The sequence below is a fragment of the Octodon degus genome, unplaced genomic scaffold (assembly GCF_000260255.1).
Source record: "Octodon degus isolate 3935 unplaced genomic scaffold, OctDeg1.0 scaffold00016, whole genome shotgun sequence".
NCBI lineage: Eukaryota > Metazoa > Chordata > Mammalia > Rodentia > Octodontidae > Octodon > Octodon degus.
The window spans coordinates 1,303,156-1,317,199 of NW_004524592.1; the positions used below are offsets into that span (position 1 = coordinate 1,303,156).

Consider the following 14,044-nt stretch of genomic DNA (forward strand, 5'->3'; position numbering starts at 1 on the left):
AAATTGCAGCAAGAAAATTATGGGTCCATTGTTAAGTCAGCTTCCCACTTCATGAATATTATGATAATATTGATAATTATTCTCAATTTCTGAACAGGGGTATAGTTTGAATGTAAGGCGAGTTTGTGATTTATATCTGTATTACAATCTACAAGAGTGACATTCATTATAGTCACTTGATTATTTTATTTTATTTTATTTTATTTTTTACAGCTTCTTAACCAGTGTCTCTTATTCTCTTCCGATTGTGCTCATGGTTGCCTGGGTTGTATTTATAGCCGTTTTTGTAAAAAAGCTTGTTTATGAGAAAGACCTCCGGCTTCATGAGGTAGGTTAAAAATCTTTTCTTATTATGAATACATCCTATGAATAGATCTGTTCATTATTATGATTTTCATTATGTCTATCCAAACACAGAAAGCTTAACCCATACCTTGTGAATTAGATAAAAGACAAACACTTTACAAATCACAGAGGCAGTTTTACTTTGTTTCTTCATAAAATGATGAAAGTTATTTAATAAGTCTTTTTGAGGAGAAAAATCTGAATAATCTGAAATAAAACACGAATGTACTTATCCTAACAATAATTTTGTGCCTAAGAAATTATCTATAGAATAAAGACTCTAACAAAAGATTTTAAATAATGTCAGTAATGATTATTAAGGCAGAAATATTGTTAGCATGGTAACTAAGCCAGTGCAAATATAGATATAGCTACAGAAATAGATGCAGGTACAGACATGGGGCTTATTTCAGCTTTCAAGGAGAAAATTCTCTTCCCATATATCTTGTCTCCTTCAGTTACCTTCTCAGTTTCCCCGTGACGCCTCATTTATGGAATTGAAGAATCTCATGTTATGCTAGTGATTGGCTTCATAATACTATAATGATGGAAGACAAGACCAAGAGCATAAAGAATAATCTGTCTTTGGGCATGTTCTTTGACCTTAACCTCAAATCCAAAAAATCCTGCTTCTTTTCAGAACATATGATAAAGCATTGTGCAGTGTTAGATTATATTTGAATAGATACTATTTTATCTATCCAGGCCATAATGAGACTATTCTTATACTCTCTTATGGAGTAGGAAGGAAGCCAAACCATTTCAAAACTAGGGCACAATAATTACTGCAAGACCTGGCTGAGGGAGTGAAATCATGAGGTTAGAATAACCTGTTCATCCACTTGTACTTTACAGACATACCCGATGCTTTTAGGCAGTCACTATTTCTCCTTGTAAAGCAAAAGATGTTTCTTTCTACTTCTGTCAGTTCAGCACTAGGCTTTCAGGGTCATGGCAGTGTTTGCAGCTCCATTTCTTACTTTTTCTGTTTAAATTCCAGTCAATCTTCATAGCCACGTTTTTATATCTCTGTTACCATTTGGTAAACATCTCAACTGGTTTGGCCCCTGTTGTATTCAGGACTGTGTGCAGTGGGCTCCTAATCCTAGCTTGAAAACTTGAATCCATCCCCTGGACCTTCATTTGGTTGTAAACTCCTACCTTATATATCTTTCTCAGGTTCCTGATACTTAGAAGTGAGGATGAAAAGATGAAAGGATGAAAAGAATGCTTTGAAGTAGAAAACTGTAATAGAACCTTAGTTCAATTCTACTTCAAAATAAACCTTTACCTAAAAAATATTACTACAATCAGTAAACATAACCATACATGTATCTGTATACACATATAAGTAAGTCTAACATATATGCATGTTTATATAATTTATACACATTATATTATCATGTGTTACAATATAGTGCTCTTCGAATGCATTTATTCATGCCACCAAAAATTGTTAAGGCATAATGGTGTCCTTTCTCATTCTTAAAATGTAACAAATATATATTTTTTATGTCAGTGAACCAGTTTCTGTTTGCTAGCCCCTGAATCTGCATTTGTTAAGCATCCATGTATAAATTTTAACTATCTACTCTTGGAGTCAGAGTCACGTAGTGGGAAATCCATGGAACCTAGAATCAGGGTATCAGGATTTGCATCTTCTGATTCGACTGGCATGTGCGCTAGGGGTCAATACCTTAAACTCCCTGGGTGTTTTTTTCTTTTTCTACCTAGATTGCATTCAGTATTATATTTCCAGGATAGATATCTCTCAAGAGAGAGAAGGCAATTAGTTATATGTACTATCCATATTTTATCAATTCTAAGATACTTCAAGGCTTCCAAAATTGGGGTGCGTGTGACAGTGTCATGATTTACCTGGGGATGATTTTTCTTTTTAGTGGCATGTAAAATAATGGCACATCTTAAACTCAACAGTTTTCTAAATTCAAAGGAAAACACTGTATTTGTGAAATGAATTGTCAGAGGTAGTGGGCGTGGCATGACTGGACTGTGTCCCCAGGGCTTCCTGCCCCGCCCCGCTCTACACCCACAGTTCACATTTAACCTCCTTAAAGATGAAAAAGCTTAGCACTGAAGGTGACAAGTGAACCTGCTGAGGACTATGTACCTAGTGGATGTTTGAACTGAACTTCACTATCTCAACATTCAATTCATCTTTTACTTCTGTGATCCTACTACAACATCATAAGACTTTTAAGGACTTTTGACGATGATAATAGATAATCTCCCAGTGTACCAGAGGTTCAAAATCACTTCTTAATTCTATATTTTATATTCAGCTACAATAAATGTGCCAATTTTCTATTTCTTTCTCATTCAAATTAAATCAAAAAAGTAAAGAAAATCACTGTCTATCTCTTTCTGTAGTTATTGGGAAATCTGGGCAAAAGAACCAAGTTAGTTGCTATCTCAGTACAGCCATTAATCTTTGATATTGTTGTGGTATGACTCTAGTGATTCCTTTCCTTTTACCTATGAAATTAGCATGAACTCTAATGGCTAATAAGTTTATTTTTGAAATTAAGCTTGTAGGTAAGAAAAATGTGTTAAGTTGCTTTTCAAGTGAACTTTGGTCTCTATTCTTTGCCTTAAAGCTCTAAAATGTTGATATTTTAATAACATATAGAGAAAATTATTTTTTATCATTTTCATATTTCATGCTTTCACTTATTTATTGATCTAACAGCCTAGTCATGGATTTTTTAGTGTTAATATTCAATTGGAGATAGGACTTTCGAGTTCTCTCAGTTCAGACAGGTGACCTAAGATGTGTGCGCTGTCAACAGGAATTATGGAAGGAGTTCTAGTTCTTTGTAGCTTCACATTAAACTACTGTTTATGTTTCCCTGATATACACTATCAATCTCATTAGGTGAAATTTGGGACATCACAAATAAGGATCACAATATCTTACCAAAAGGACATTGGTTAAGAGAATTTTAAAAATTGAAGTAGAAAATGAGATTATTTCTTATGAATTAGTACTTGATCAGTTTATTGAGTTGAATGACATTGTTATCAAGTAAATATGCAGATATTTATGACTTTTGCTATATTAATATTTTTCTGTGTGTAAGCCTGTCATGAATGTGGCAACACATTCACCCAAAATCTTATAGAAGCTCATTTGTTAAATTTCCTGCTGTAAACTGGGGCTGACGCTGACCACTATGCAGCGAGGTTTCCCATGGGCAGCCAGTTATCAGATATTGATGAGTTGCTCTGGCAGGGTTGGGAGGCTTGGGACAAGTGACTCTTTGATTGCAAAGCTGGCACCTGACACCTGTCACTTTGAGGAGGAGCTAATGGCATCTGAGCAAGCATAGCCAGCCAGTCTCTGTGGTTCTTTCCAGCAGCAGGCTTGGTCTTGCTGGTTCCCACAAAGTTGGCAGTAAGTCTGCATAATTTATGGATGACTTAGATGCTCTCATTGCTCTCTCTCTCTCTCTCTGTAGATAGGACCTGTTCTCACAGCATGAAATCCTAGCGATTAACACTGAAATTTCATTCTAGAGTGTGAAGCAGTGACTGCTCTTGCAAGTACCTAACTTAGCCTGTTTTAGCGAAGAGCAAAATGATCAGTCTCCAAGTTTTAGCAGTTCTTGAGAATAGGAATTTCATTAAGTCTCAAAAATTTCTAAAGTATTTCAAGGAACACTTTTAGTCCTGGTCTTTTAACTTGCTAAATTAGCTTCTCAAGAGTCTATCAGGAGGGAAATTCTAGGCATACAAACATTTTATACTGTTGCTGTCAATTGTAGGAAAGAAAATCATGCATAGACCCATGACATCAGCTTTATGTGGCGTTTATACATCCCGGACACTTGACAATCACCTTGTGAAATCTACTGCATTGTCCCCATAATATTTTTTGCAGCTAAGGCATGATCTTTTTTATTAGTCACATGAAATTAAGTGGTGTACTCTGTGGGTCCATATGACACCATTTAATTATGTTCAAGAAGCTATAACTCAGTAAAAACTTCAAAATATGAATAGTAGGAAGGACAAATAAAGAGCTAATTTATGATATGTGTCACCTTGGAAGTGATACGTGTCTCTAAGTTGTAGTCATTGAAAATGATACAATGATTTTCTCAAACTGGGTGGGAAATAGGGAAGGACTCTATGGGATAAGATTTATGAAACACTTTGGCCCATCAAAATGTGATTTTGTTTTCAATAATAGCGAGTAATTGGGTGTAATCTTTACATAGTGAATTTTTGCTCTACGCACATTCGTTACTTTGACCCACATTTTCATATCTGTGGAAATATACATTGACTCTTTATTGCAAGGAGGAACAGTTGAGGAGGAGAAAAGCAGAGGGGAGAGAAGGTGAGAAAGAGGGTAAAGTTAAGAGGAAAAGTCACAGGCTTTCTCTCAGCAGTGATTAACTTAAGGCCCATAGCTTAGACTGTTGGCAGTCAGGTAGCTGTCTCCATGGTAACAAGAGTAGGAGCATTATCAAAATGTGATAAGTTGCAAAAAAAGAAAAAGAAAGGAAGAAAGTAAAATCACTATATTTGCTTGTAGAGTAAAAGATCCAGTGCATACCCTGTTGCTACTGTTATTTTTCTAAACAAGTTAGAACTAACCAAAGATTGAAGAATCCTTGATTCTGCCCAAAGAGTGTTATAAGGCTGTTAATAGAGCACTTTTTGAATTCTTTTTAAAAACAAAATATTGGGTTCATAAACTTCATATTAATCATGCATTTCTAAAACTACAAACCAGGATATTCAGATAACTACAAGTTACCAGGTGTTACCAAATTTAAGACAATCCAGGTCTAAGGGTCTCTATAGTCCTTTTGGAATCTTTTGAGTTAGTACACAGACAGATCCTGCTGCTTTATCTTTCCATAGTGGCGGAATGCCTTGACCTTGGGTGTATCACTAAGTTATATGACTCGGGAAGGAGACATTGAGTATCTCAGATATCCTAGTTCATTTTAGGTGAATGTCTTCGGAAAATAAGAATGGCAAATCTGCATTTAATTCCCTGTGAATGGTAAGAATCTCAAAGTGCCATCTCAAGGCAGAGGTTCTCCTTTCAAAGCTTCCATGATTTAAATTCTTAGCGAATATGTATATTCTAGTTCTCTCAGAAATGCAAACATTGAGTTGCTCATTAATGTTTAGTTAAAAAAGCCCAAATTGGGGATTTATATTATTTTAACCCTTAAACTCAACCTGAAGTTAAATCATGTGTGTATTTTCACCAGCTTAAAATATCATGCTTGCAAAAATAACAATTTCATGTTGTAAAATTCTGCATAAACACAATAAATTTGATCATCTATTGTACATTAGTTTAATCTGAATATACCAGGTATAAACAGTTAAAAAATGGAACTTTTAGGGGTGGATGGTTATAGTGGTGTTTGTGGTGATGCTGGGAGTCAAAGTCAAGAGTTGGAGCATGCCAGACAAATGCTTTACCATTGAGCTATATCCTCCACCCTACAGGTCATTTTTTTTCTTTTTTAAAGAAATGATTCACCATCCAAGCCATTGATGTTTTGGTGGCATTTGGAAGCCCCAACATGGGCTCATATAGTCATTTTTCACAGAGCAAGCATGGGCAAATGAACTTGATTTATATAAATCATTAAACTGTTCCATATGTATGTATGGAGATTTGGGGACCATTTTGGCATAATGCAAAAGTAATTGTTATATCTGAGTCTAGAAAAAGCAGCTAACACTTTCTCTCCCCTACAGTACATGAAGATGATGGGTGTGAACTCCTGCAGCCACTTTTTTGCCTGGCTTATCGAGAGCGTTGGATTTCTACTCGTCACCATCACAATCCTCATCATTATACTCAAGTTTGGCAATATTCTTCCTAAAACAGACGGGTTCATTTTGTTCCTGTATTTTTCGGACTACAGTTTCTCAGTTATTGCGATGAGCTACCTTATCAGTGTCTTCTTCAACAACACCAACATTGCGGCTCTCATTGGCAGCCTCATCTACGTCATTGCCTTTTTTCCATTTATTGTTCTGATTACGATTGAGGATGAGCTGAGCTATGTAATGAAAGTTTTTGTGGTGAGTCATCTATCAGAATGGCTAATATGGGAGATGAATGGGTTCTTTTTTGTTTGCTTCGAGGTCTGCCAACTGCCAGTGAATGTTTTTCAATTAAAAAATTTGGTGGTAGCAAAATAAATGTAACTATCTTAAGAATACCCCCACACATAACCATCATTGTATACTGTACAAGGGTAAGGCAGTGTCCTATTACTATAGTAAGTGATGCAGTAAAGAAATAATTCCTTGGGCCTACCAGATAGACCAGCATATTAAAGTGCCTGCTTAGGCAGACTCAGGGACACGGTACAATCCCAGGTGTACTGCACTGGCCCTGCCCCCAGGGCTTGCTGAGAAGGTGACTGAGACTGGGTGTGATGGCACGCTCCTGTAATTCCAGAGCTTGGGAGACTGAAAACAGGAGGATGACTACACGTCCAATCTGTGCAGTGAGGCCCTGTAGACCCTATACTAAATACACTGAAAAAAAAGGAAGAATTCCTTAAGAAATAGTAGATTTAACAGCCAACCTTTCATTGCTGGGAGCACAAACTGGACATACAGAACTTAAAAGAGAAAGGGTTTGTTTTGATTATTATTATTATTATTTTATTTTTTTAGTTTTTTAGGGAAGGGCCTACAGGGTGTTTAGGGTCTCACTACTTCATCGGACTTGCAGTGACCCATCTGTTTACAGCCTCCCAAGAGAGGATTACAGGCACTGCCACCACCATTCCCTGTCTTATTCACCATCGCAGCATGCCCCAGGGGCAGGGCCAGCACAACAGGCCCAGAGATCAAACCCCTGGCCTCTGTGCCTGCTTGCAGGCACTTTAATCTGCTGAGCTATTTGGCCAGCCCTGAGGAAGGGTTTATTTTGGATCAAGTTTCTGTGGCAGGCTGGCTCCAAAAGGGGACCATCTCAGTGGAAAGGCTTGGTGGGGCTTACATTATGGCTGTGGGAAAGTGGAACAGGGACAGCTACCGAAGAGAGGAAGTATGGGACCCAAGGTCATGCTTGTCTTCTACTCTCTCCCCTCCTTCCTCTCCCCTCTCCTCCTCTCTCCTCCCCTTCCCTCCCCTTTTCTCCCCTCCTCTCCTCTCTTGTCTACTCTCTTGTATTTCCCTCCTTTTCCCTCTCCTCATCTCTCTCCTCTCTTCTTCATCTCTTCCTCCCTCTCCCACTTGCTGCATTAGTCTTGAGTGGCTCCTAAGCCTATTACATTAACAATCCACCTTAACTGTCACAATGAAATATATCATGGATTAGAGATAGTGAGAAATTCAGATTCCTCCATGGCCCAATTCCTTAAACATCTTGGAAGCTGTGATATTGAAACTATTCTCATATATGAATAATTATTTTGGTCTTCATAGTATAATATATAGAAGACAAGCATAAAGACAAATGCCTTGAAAGTATATTATAAACTCAGAGGGCTGACGGTATAGCTCAGTGGACTAAACGCTTGCTTAGGTAAGCACAGGGGCCAGGGTTCGATCCCTGGCTCTGAATGCTGTGCTGGCCCCACCCTTGGGTGTACTGAGCCAGCGATGGACTCCAGATGTGGTGGCATGCACCTGTAATCCCAGCACTAGGGAGGCAGAAATCAGGAGGATCACTACGAGTCTGGGCTATGTATTGAGACCCTGCATGAAAAAAAAGAGAGAAAAAATAACCCAAAACATAATAAACACAGAATTCTTTTCTGACTTCTTCATTAAAAAGCACTAAATTAATTTAAGAATTATGATTACTGATTTTGAAATGTAGAAGGCAGAAGTAAATCTCATCCTATTAAGATTTTGCTTTTTATGGAAATAGTGATGAGTAACATTCATTCACCAGTGACTTCCTTGGGTTTAAACAAAATTTAAATACTTATACAAATTATCACTATTTAATCAATTGATATTTTACAATATTTTTATTCCCAATGCTTCTATTACCTGAAATAAATTTATGATGAAAACATCATCTTCTGCCCCATAGTATTTTCATTTTAATCTTAAAACAGTTATTCTGTAATTACCTGTTTTATAAGTTTCTGAGCAGCATTTAATAATTTTACATATGTTTTGAATTTTTAATAATTATTCATCACTGTGATTTTTCTGTTTGTGCTTTCTTCTCTCTCTCTCTCTCTCTCTCTCTCTCTCTCTCTCTCTCTCTCTCTCTCTCATTTTTAAGAATTGTAGAATGCTTGATAAAGGGATCTTTGTATTTTTAAATCAACTTGGACAGTGAACATCAATTTTGGCTATATAAATATCTGACATAGTCACTACTTGGTTTATAGTAGAGTAAATGTATGATACCTACTAGCACAACCATGCCTCTTTATTTTCTTCCCAGAGCCTGCTGTCCCCAACAGCTTTCAGTTATGCAAGCCAATATATTGCACGATATGAGGAGCAAGGCATTGGTAGGTTCACATCTTTAAAACTGAATTTTATCTTTCACAAACTGCAACACATGTCACAGAGAAACAAGTATCTGTGTTCAATTTTTTAGGCCTCCAGTGGGAAAATATGTACAGCTCCCCAGTGCAGGATGACACCACATCTTTCGGCTGGCTATGTTGTCTAATCCTCGCTGACTCTTTCATCTACTTCTTTATTGCTTGGTACATCAGGAACGTTTTCCCAGGTATGAGTGCAATTCTTATGGATACATGAGTATCATCATCACAAGTTAGCTTGTATACACATTCTAATAGTCAATTTGCCAGGCAAAATATCCAAAAAGAACTGCCCCAAGCCCCCAAACTATAATATACTGATGAATTCCCTGATAGATACGCTTCTAAATGAAGGGAGCACAGTATAGTGACCAGTCAATAGGAGTGTGACGTATTGAAAGGCAATGGCTAACTTTCCTAAATCTAAGGAGAAATAACCAGATTCTAGTAGATCAGTTGTGCTCCCCTCCTGGAGTTCAAATAACCATCCTCTATACCATGCTTATATGTTTATTTTTAAATTAAGTATGTTTATATTTGTACATTTTGCTGCTGTTTTTAGTTTCACTTGCACAGAAATTTTTCTTTTCTTTTTGTTTTTTGAGTTTAAGAGCAGAATATATTATTGGGGAGGGGAAGAAAGCTTCTGTCCAAGAGAGGGACAGACGGGTACTATAGTGGGTTGCCCTGTGCCCTATAGAATTTCCATAAAAGATGAGGACACGGTATGACCAAAAAATACAGTGTGCACTTAAATAAGAATCCATCTCAAAATACTGTCTCTCACTTTGAGCACACTCACACTATCCTCCTTTCAATTTTCTGGAGCAGCTCTGGACGTTCCTTTCATGATGGCTTCAGTGGTACCATCGTAGCTGCTTGAGTGTTCCCAGTTGATTCAAAATGTTTATCTTTCATAGTGTCCTCTTGACTGAGAAACAGACAGAAGTTGCTCAGTGCCAGATCTTTTGAATAGGACAGCTGAGGTAGATTAGCTCATGTTTTGGCAAGCCTGCCTTTCTCTTGGATAGCAGTCAACACATGCATTCACCATGTTTTCACCGCCGAAAGATGTGAAAGGAGGCTGTTCAAACTGCTTCAGAAGTGTCTGAATGATGGGATAAACAGCTGGGCAATGGGAATACTTTTGAGGGGGCTGGACACCAATGTGTCTTTACCATGATAACTTTTAAAGTTTTTGTATTAATATTAGTATATGTTTACAGTACATGATGACATGCATGGTGGGGAGTTGGTACATGTACATGTACATCTTTTTCTCTTTCCCTTCCCCATCTCCCCATTATTTATGTGTTCCCATTTGCAATAAGTGTTTTTTTTTAATTTGCCATATATTTCAGTCACTCTTTGTATAGACAGACAGAAAGCAGATCAATGGTGGCCTGGGACTTGGGGTGCATACAGAGATTCTCTACAAAGGGCATGAGATTGCGTGTTGCAGTTATAGAGATATTCTAATAAGTGTTTGTGGTAATGCTTCCATAGCTTTGTAAATTTACTAATAATTCATGTTACTATACACTTAACATGAATGAATTTCATGACAATTAACACTATCTCAGTGACCCTAATTCTAAAAGAAAGCTTTCTTACTCTGCTCTGAAGATGGAGGCCACCTGCTTTATACAGTATTGAAGAAAGAAAGAAACTCCTGAACCATACATAGCTTCATTTCTGATGCTTAACGTTAAAAGTCAATCACTAATCACCTCTCCTAATACATTTTATTACAGGAACATATGGTATGGCTGCTCCGTGGTATTTTCCAATTCTTCCTTCCTATTGGAAGGAGCGGTTTGGATGTGCAGAGGTGAAGCGTGAGAAAAGCAATGGCCTTATGTTTACCAATATCATGATGCAGAACACCAACCCATCTGCCAGTAAGATGAGTAGGTTAATACCATTCTTTATTATAAGAGAAATGATATAAAAATTGCATGACTACTACTTTTAGTTATGCTTCTCTAAATGGCAAAATGATCCTTTTAGTCATGGATGAATATGTCCACACATATGTGTTTGGACTCTTTTGGGGATTTAATTGTGGCTTTTTCTGGGCTCATTAGCTCAGTTGGTTAGCATATGGTGCCAATTAGGCCAAGATTATAGTTTTCCTTTGTGGTCCAGTTAGACTCACACAGAGAAAAATTTTGTTCCTCAGCCACAATTTGTACCTTTAACTCTAGCCATCTGCTGCCAGTCAGAAGGAGTAACCAAGTAACAAATCCAGGTAATTTAGCATAACCTGTTACTGATACTAGAAAAACAGTTCAGAACTCAGGTCCTCCTGACATCGGATGAGTGATGTCATCCTTGCAAAGCATGTAGGCATGTAAGCATGACCATGCAGGTGGTCCCTTCAGTGTTGCCTGAGGGGATGCAGGCAGCAGCTAGCTAACTGGAGTCTGTAAGCCTGAGATCTGAGCTCTACTTGCTACCGGAAATCACAACTTGTCATCATTTATTCCATAAATTGATATTATCTGCACAATCCAGGAACAAGTCTTAGACTTAAAAATATTTAAGATCTGTTGATTAAAGGAGAACATAGAACTGCTTTTACCAACAGAGAAGGCTCATACAAGCTTTAGAGACTGATTTTCTACATCCCTTTATTTTGTAGCCAAGTGTGAAGGAGGCTGAGATGTGTCATAAATCATTTGTTTCTGCCTATTTTTTCTAACTTGGAAGACTGTATTTATAGTCTTCCATTTTTAATTAAAGAAAGTCTAGCTCTAGCTGTACTTTCTTACTAGTGAACTTATAACTGTTCCTTTGATTTCTCCTCAGGCCCTGAACACATGTTTCCCTCCAACATTGAGCCAGAACCAAAAGACCTCCCAATCGGAGTTGCCCTGCACGGAGTAACAAAGATCTATGGCACAAAAGTTGCTGTTAATAACCTCAATCTGAATTTTTATGAAGGGCATATTACTTCATTGCTGGGACCGAATGGAGCTGGAAAAACTACAACCATGTATGCTACTTTTCAATGCTTAAAATCACAAGCACAGTATTGAAATAAAGTCATTACCTTTCCAGATGAAGTAACATGATGCAACACACATGCTATGGAGTGCATCTAAAGGAGAAGTCCTCAACTGCCAGTGCAAAGGCCCAGCAGAGCCCACTAGATGATAGCCTTCTTTTGTCCACCAAGTGCTGGTCCACCCAAAGGATCTTAAAATTTTTAATTTAGTACAAGTATTTTTAAATAAAGAGTTTCCTTTGAAAAGTAAATATTACTGGCATGTCTTAAGAGAACAGCAAGCTCTAAAATATTTAATTCACATTCTTAGGCAAAGACTATTGGTGAGGGCTCACTGGGAAGTGTTGTCTCTAAGAGAACATCTGCTTTTGGATTCATCCTTCACCTCCACAAATTTGTACTGTGCTGTGCATTACATCTATTTAATTTGTTTGAGATTCTATCCTGGCCCATATATAAGTTTGCATTTGCACGTGCTAGTATGATCACACACAAGCCTAAGTGGTCTATCACAGGAAAGCCTTGTCTTTCTTTCTTTTCTTTTTTTTCTTTTCTTTCTACTGGAATTAAACTCAAGATCTCCCACTTACCAGCTAGGCACTGTACAACTGAGCTATATCCCCAGCCACGGGAAACCATTGTTTTGATTGATAAGGAGACAAAAGAATTACCAGATATGGATCAGTACATGGGCTATTCTTTCTCACTTTTCACTTCAGTAGTATTTTCCTCTGTCAGAATGGAGATTCAGATGTCGTAAAAATGACATTTTCTGATTTTTTTTGAGATTTGTCTCCAATGCTCCACCTTTGCTTAGTTGGTGCTAATTTGTCACTTATGTCCCAGATTTGTTTACAAAAGTGTGTTAGGTGTTGCACATCTTATTTTTAATCATCATGAATAAGGTCAGTGACTAAAAAAATAATGGCATTAATATTTTTGTGAACAGAAGAACACAGAGGATAGTAATGAAAAATTGAACATACAGTTCTTGTTATTTACATGATCTCTTTAAAATCAGAACTGGCTCTCTGCTAAGAATACATTGCTTAAAAGACAATACTCCCAGTGAGAAATCAGAGTACAGTAAAAAAAGGAAGGGAAGATGTTTAAAGAGACTATAATTTTAGTTGAGAATGCCCATTTTATAGTTCTGTATATAAACTTTAAAGAAGAAAATGTGTATTTTCATTTCAATTAATTTTATGAGAAAATAAGATATTGTATTGATTCCCTATTTTAATCCAAAAGTATTCATGACAAGATCCTTGGTCAGTGCTGACAGTGGTAAGAAAGCAGATTGTTTCTCTTCTCCATGGACCTTGTGTTGTAATGGAGAGAGGAGAATCATATTAAGCCATCCTTGAAAGACTACTAGCAATTATCTAGGTGGTAAGCTACAGACATGGCATAGAGATTGGGACTCTATGGGAAGAAGAGTGAGGAGCTTGTAGCCATGGGCTGGGCACATGGTCTTGGTGGCTGTGAAAAGGAAAAAATATGAATGGAGTTAGTACACCAATATAGGAGGAGCATGTAAAGATGCATTCTCATTTTCTGGCCTGTATATCCAGGATGTGAATTTATTACATAAGGAAAGAAATCAAATCAATGAAAATGTGGCTAAAGCCAAAGATCCTGTTGAATTAGAGGACCTGCAGGCATCTTATGGAGACATTGTTTGTTGCATGAACAAAACATGCCTAGAACTAAGTGATGGATTCTGGACTAGGGATATAAATTTGAGACTTATGAGCCTCTCTGAAGAGATGCACTATAACATGTTTTTCTAACAAATGAGCTAAATTTACTATCAATACCTAGCTTTAATGCCTGGTCTGTGTCCAATTTATTGTGTTTCTTCATTTCCAGCTCTATGCTAACTGGGCTGTTTGGTGCCTCTGCTGGTACTATCTTTGTGTATGACAAAGATATTAAAACAGACCTAGATGCTGTGCGGAAAAGCATGGGAGTATGCATGCAGCACGATGTTCTGTTCAGCTACCTCACGACTAAGGAACACCTTCTTCTGTATGGCTCCATCAAAGTTCCTCACTGGACTAAGAAACAGCTCCACGAAGAAGTGAAAAAGTGAGTCATGCCAGGAGCAAGAACATGAGCTGCTTCTCCTCCTCTTCTTCCTCCTCCTCCTCCTCCTCCTCCT

General features: G+C 37.5%; 1 protein-coding gene across 2 annotated transcripts in view; it reads left to right on the forward strand.

The window, feature by feature from the left end:
* Positions 1–14,044, forward strand: part of Abca12 (ATP binding cassette subfamily A member 12) — a 187,154-nt gene that overhangs the window by 134,223 nt on the left and 38,887 nt on the right. Inside the window, exons 23-29 of one of the 2 annotated variants that reach the window (XM_004626594.1) lie at positions 214–328; positions 6,097–6,426; positions 8,765–8,834; positions 8,924–9,058; positions 10,625–10,771; positions 11,682–11,868; positions 13,753–13,971. In XM_004626594.1, coding sequence (XP_004626651.1) covers positions 214–328; positions 6,097–6,426; positions 8,765–8,834; positions 8,924–9,058; positions 10,625–10,771; positions 11,682–11,868; positions 13,753–13,971 — 1,203 coding nt within the window. Of the gene's footprint in view, positions 1–213; positions 329–6,096; positions 6,427–8,764; positions 8,835–8,923; positions 9,059–10,624; positions 10,781–11,681; positions 11,869–13,752; positions 13,972–14,044 lie in introns of both variants that reach the window. The other variant, XM_004626595.2, reaches the window with a different exon arrangement.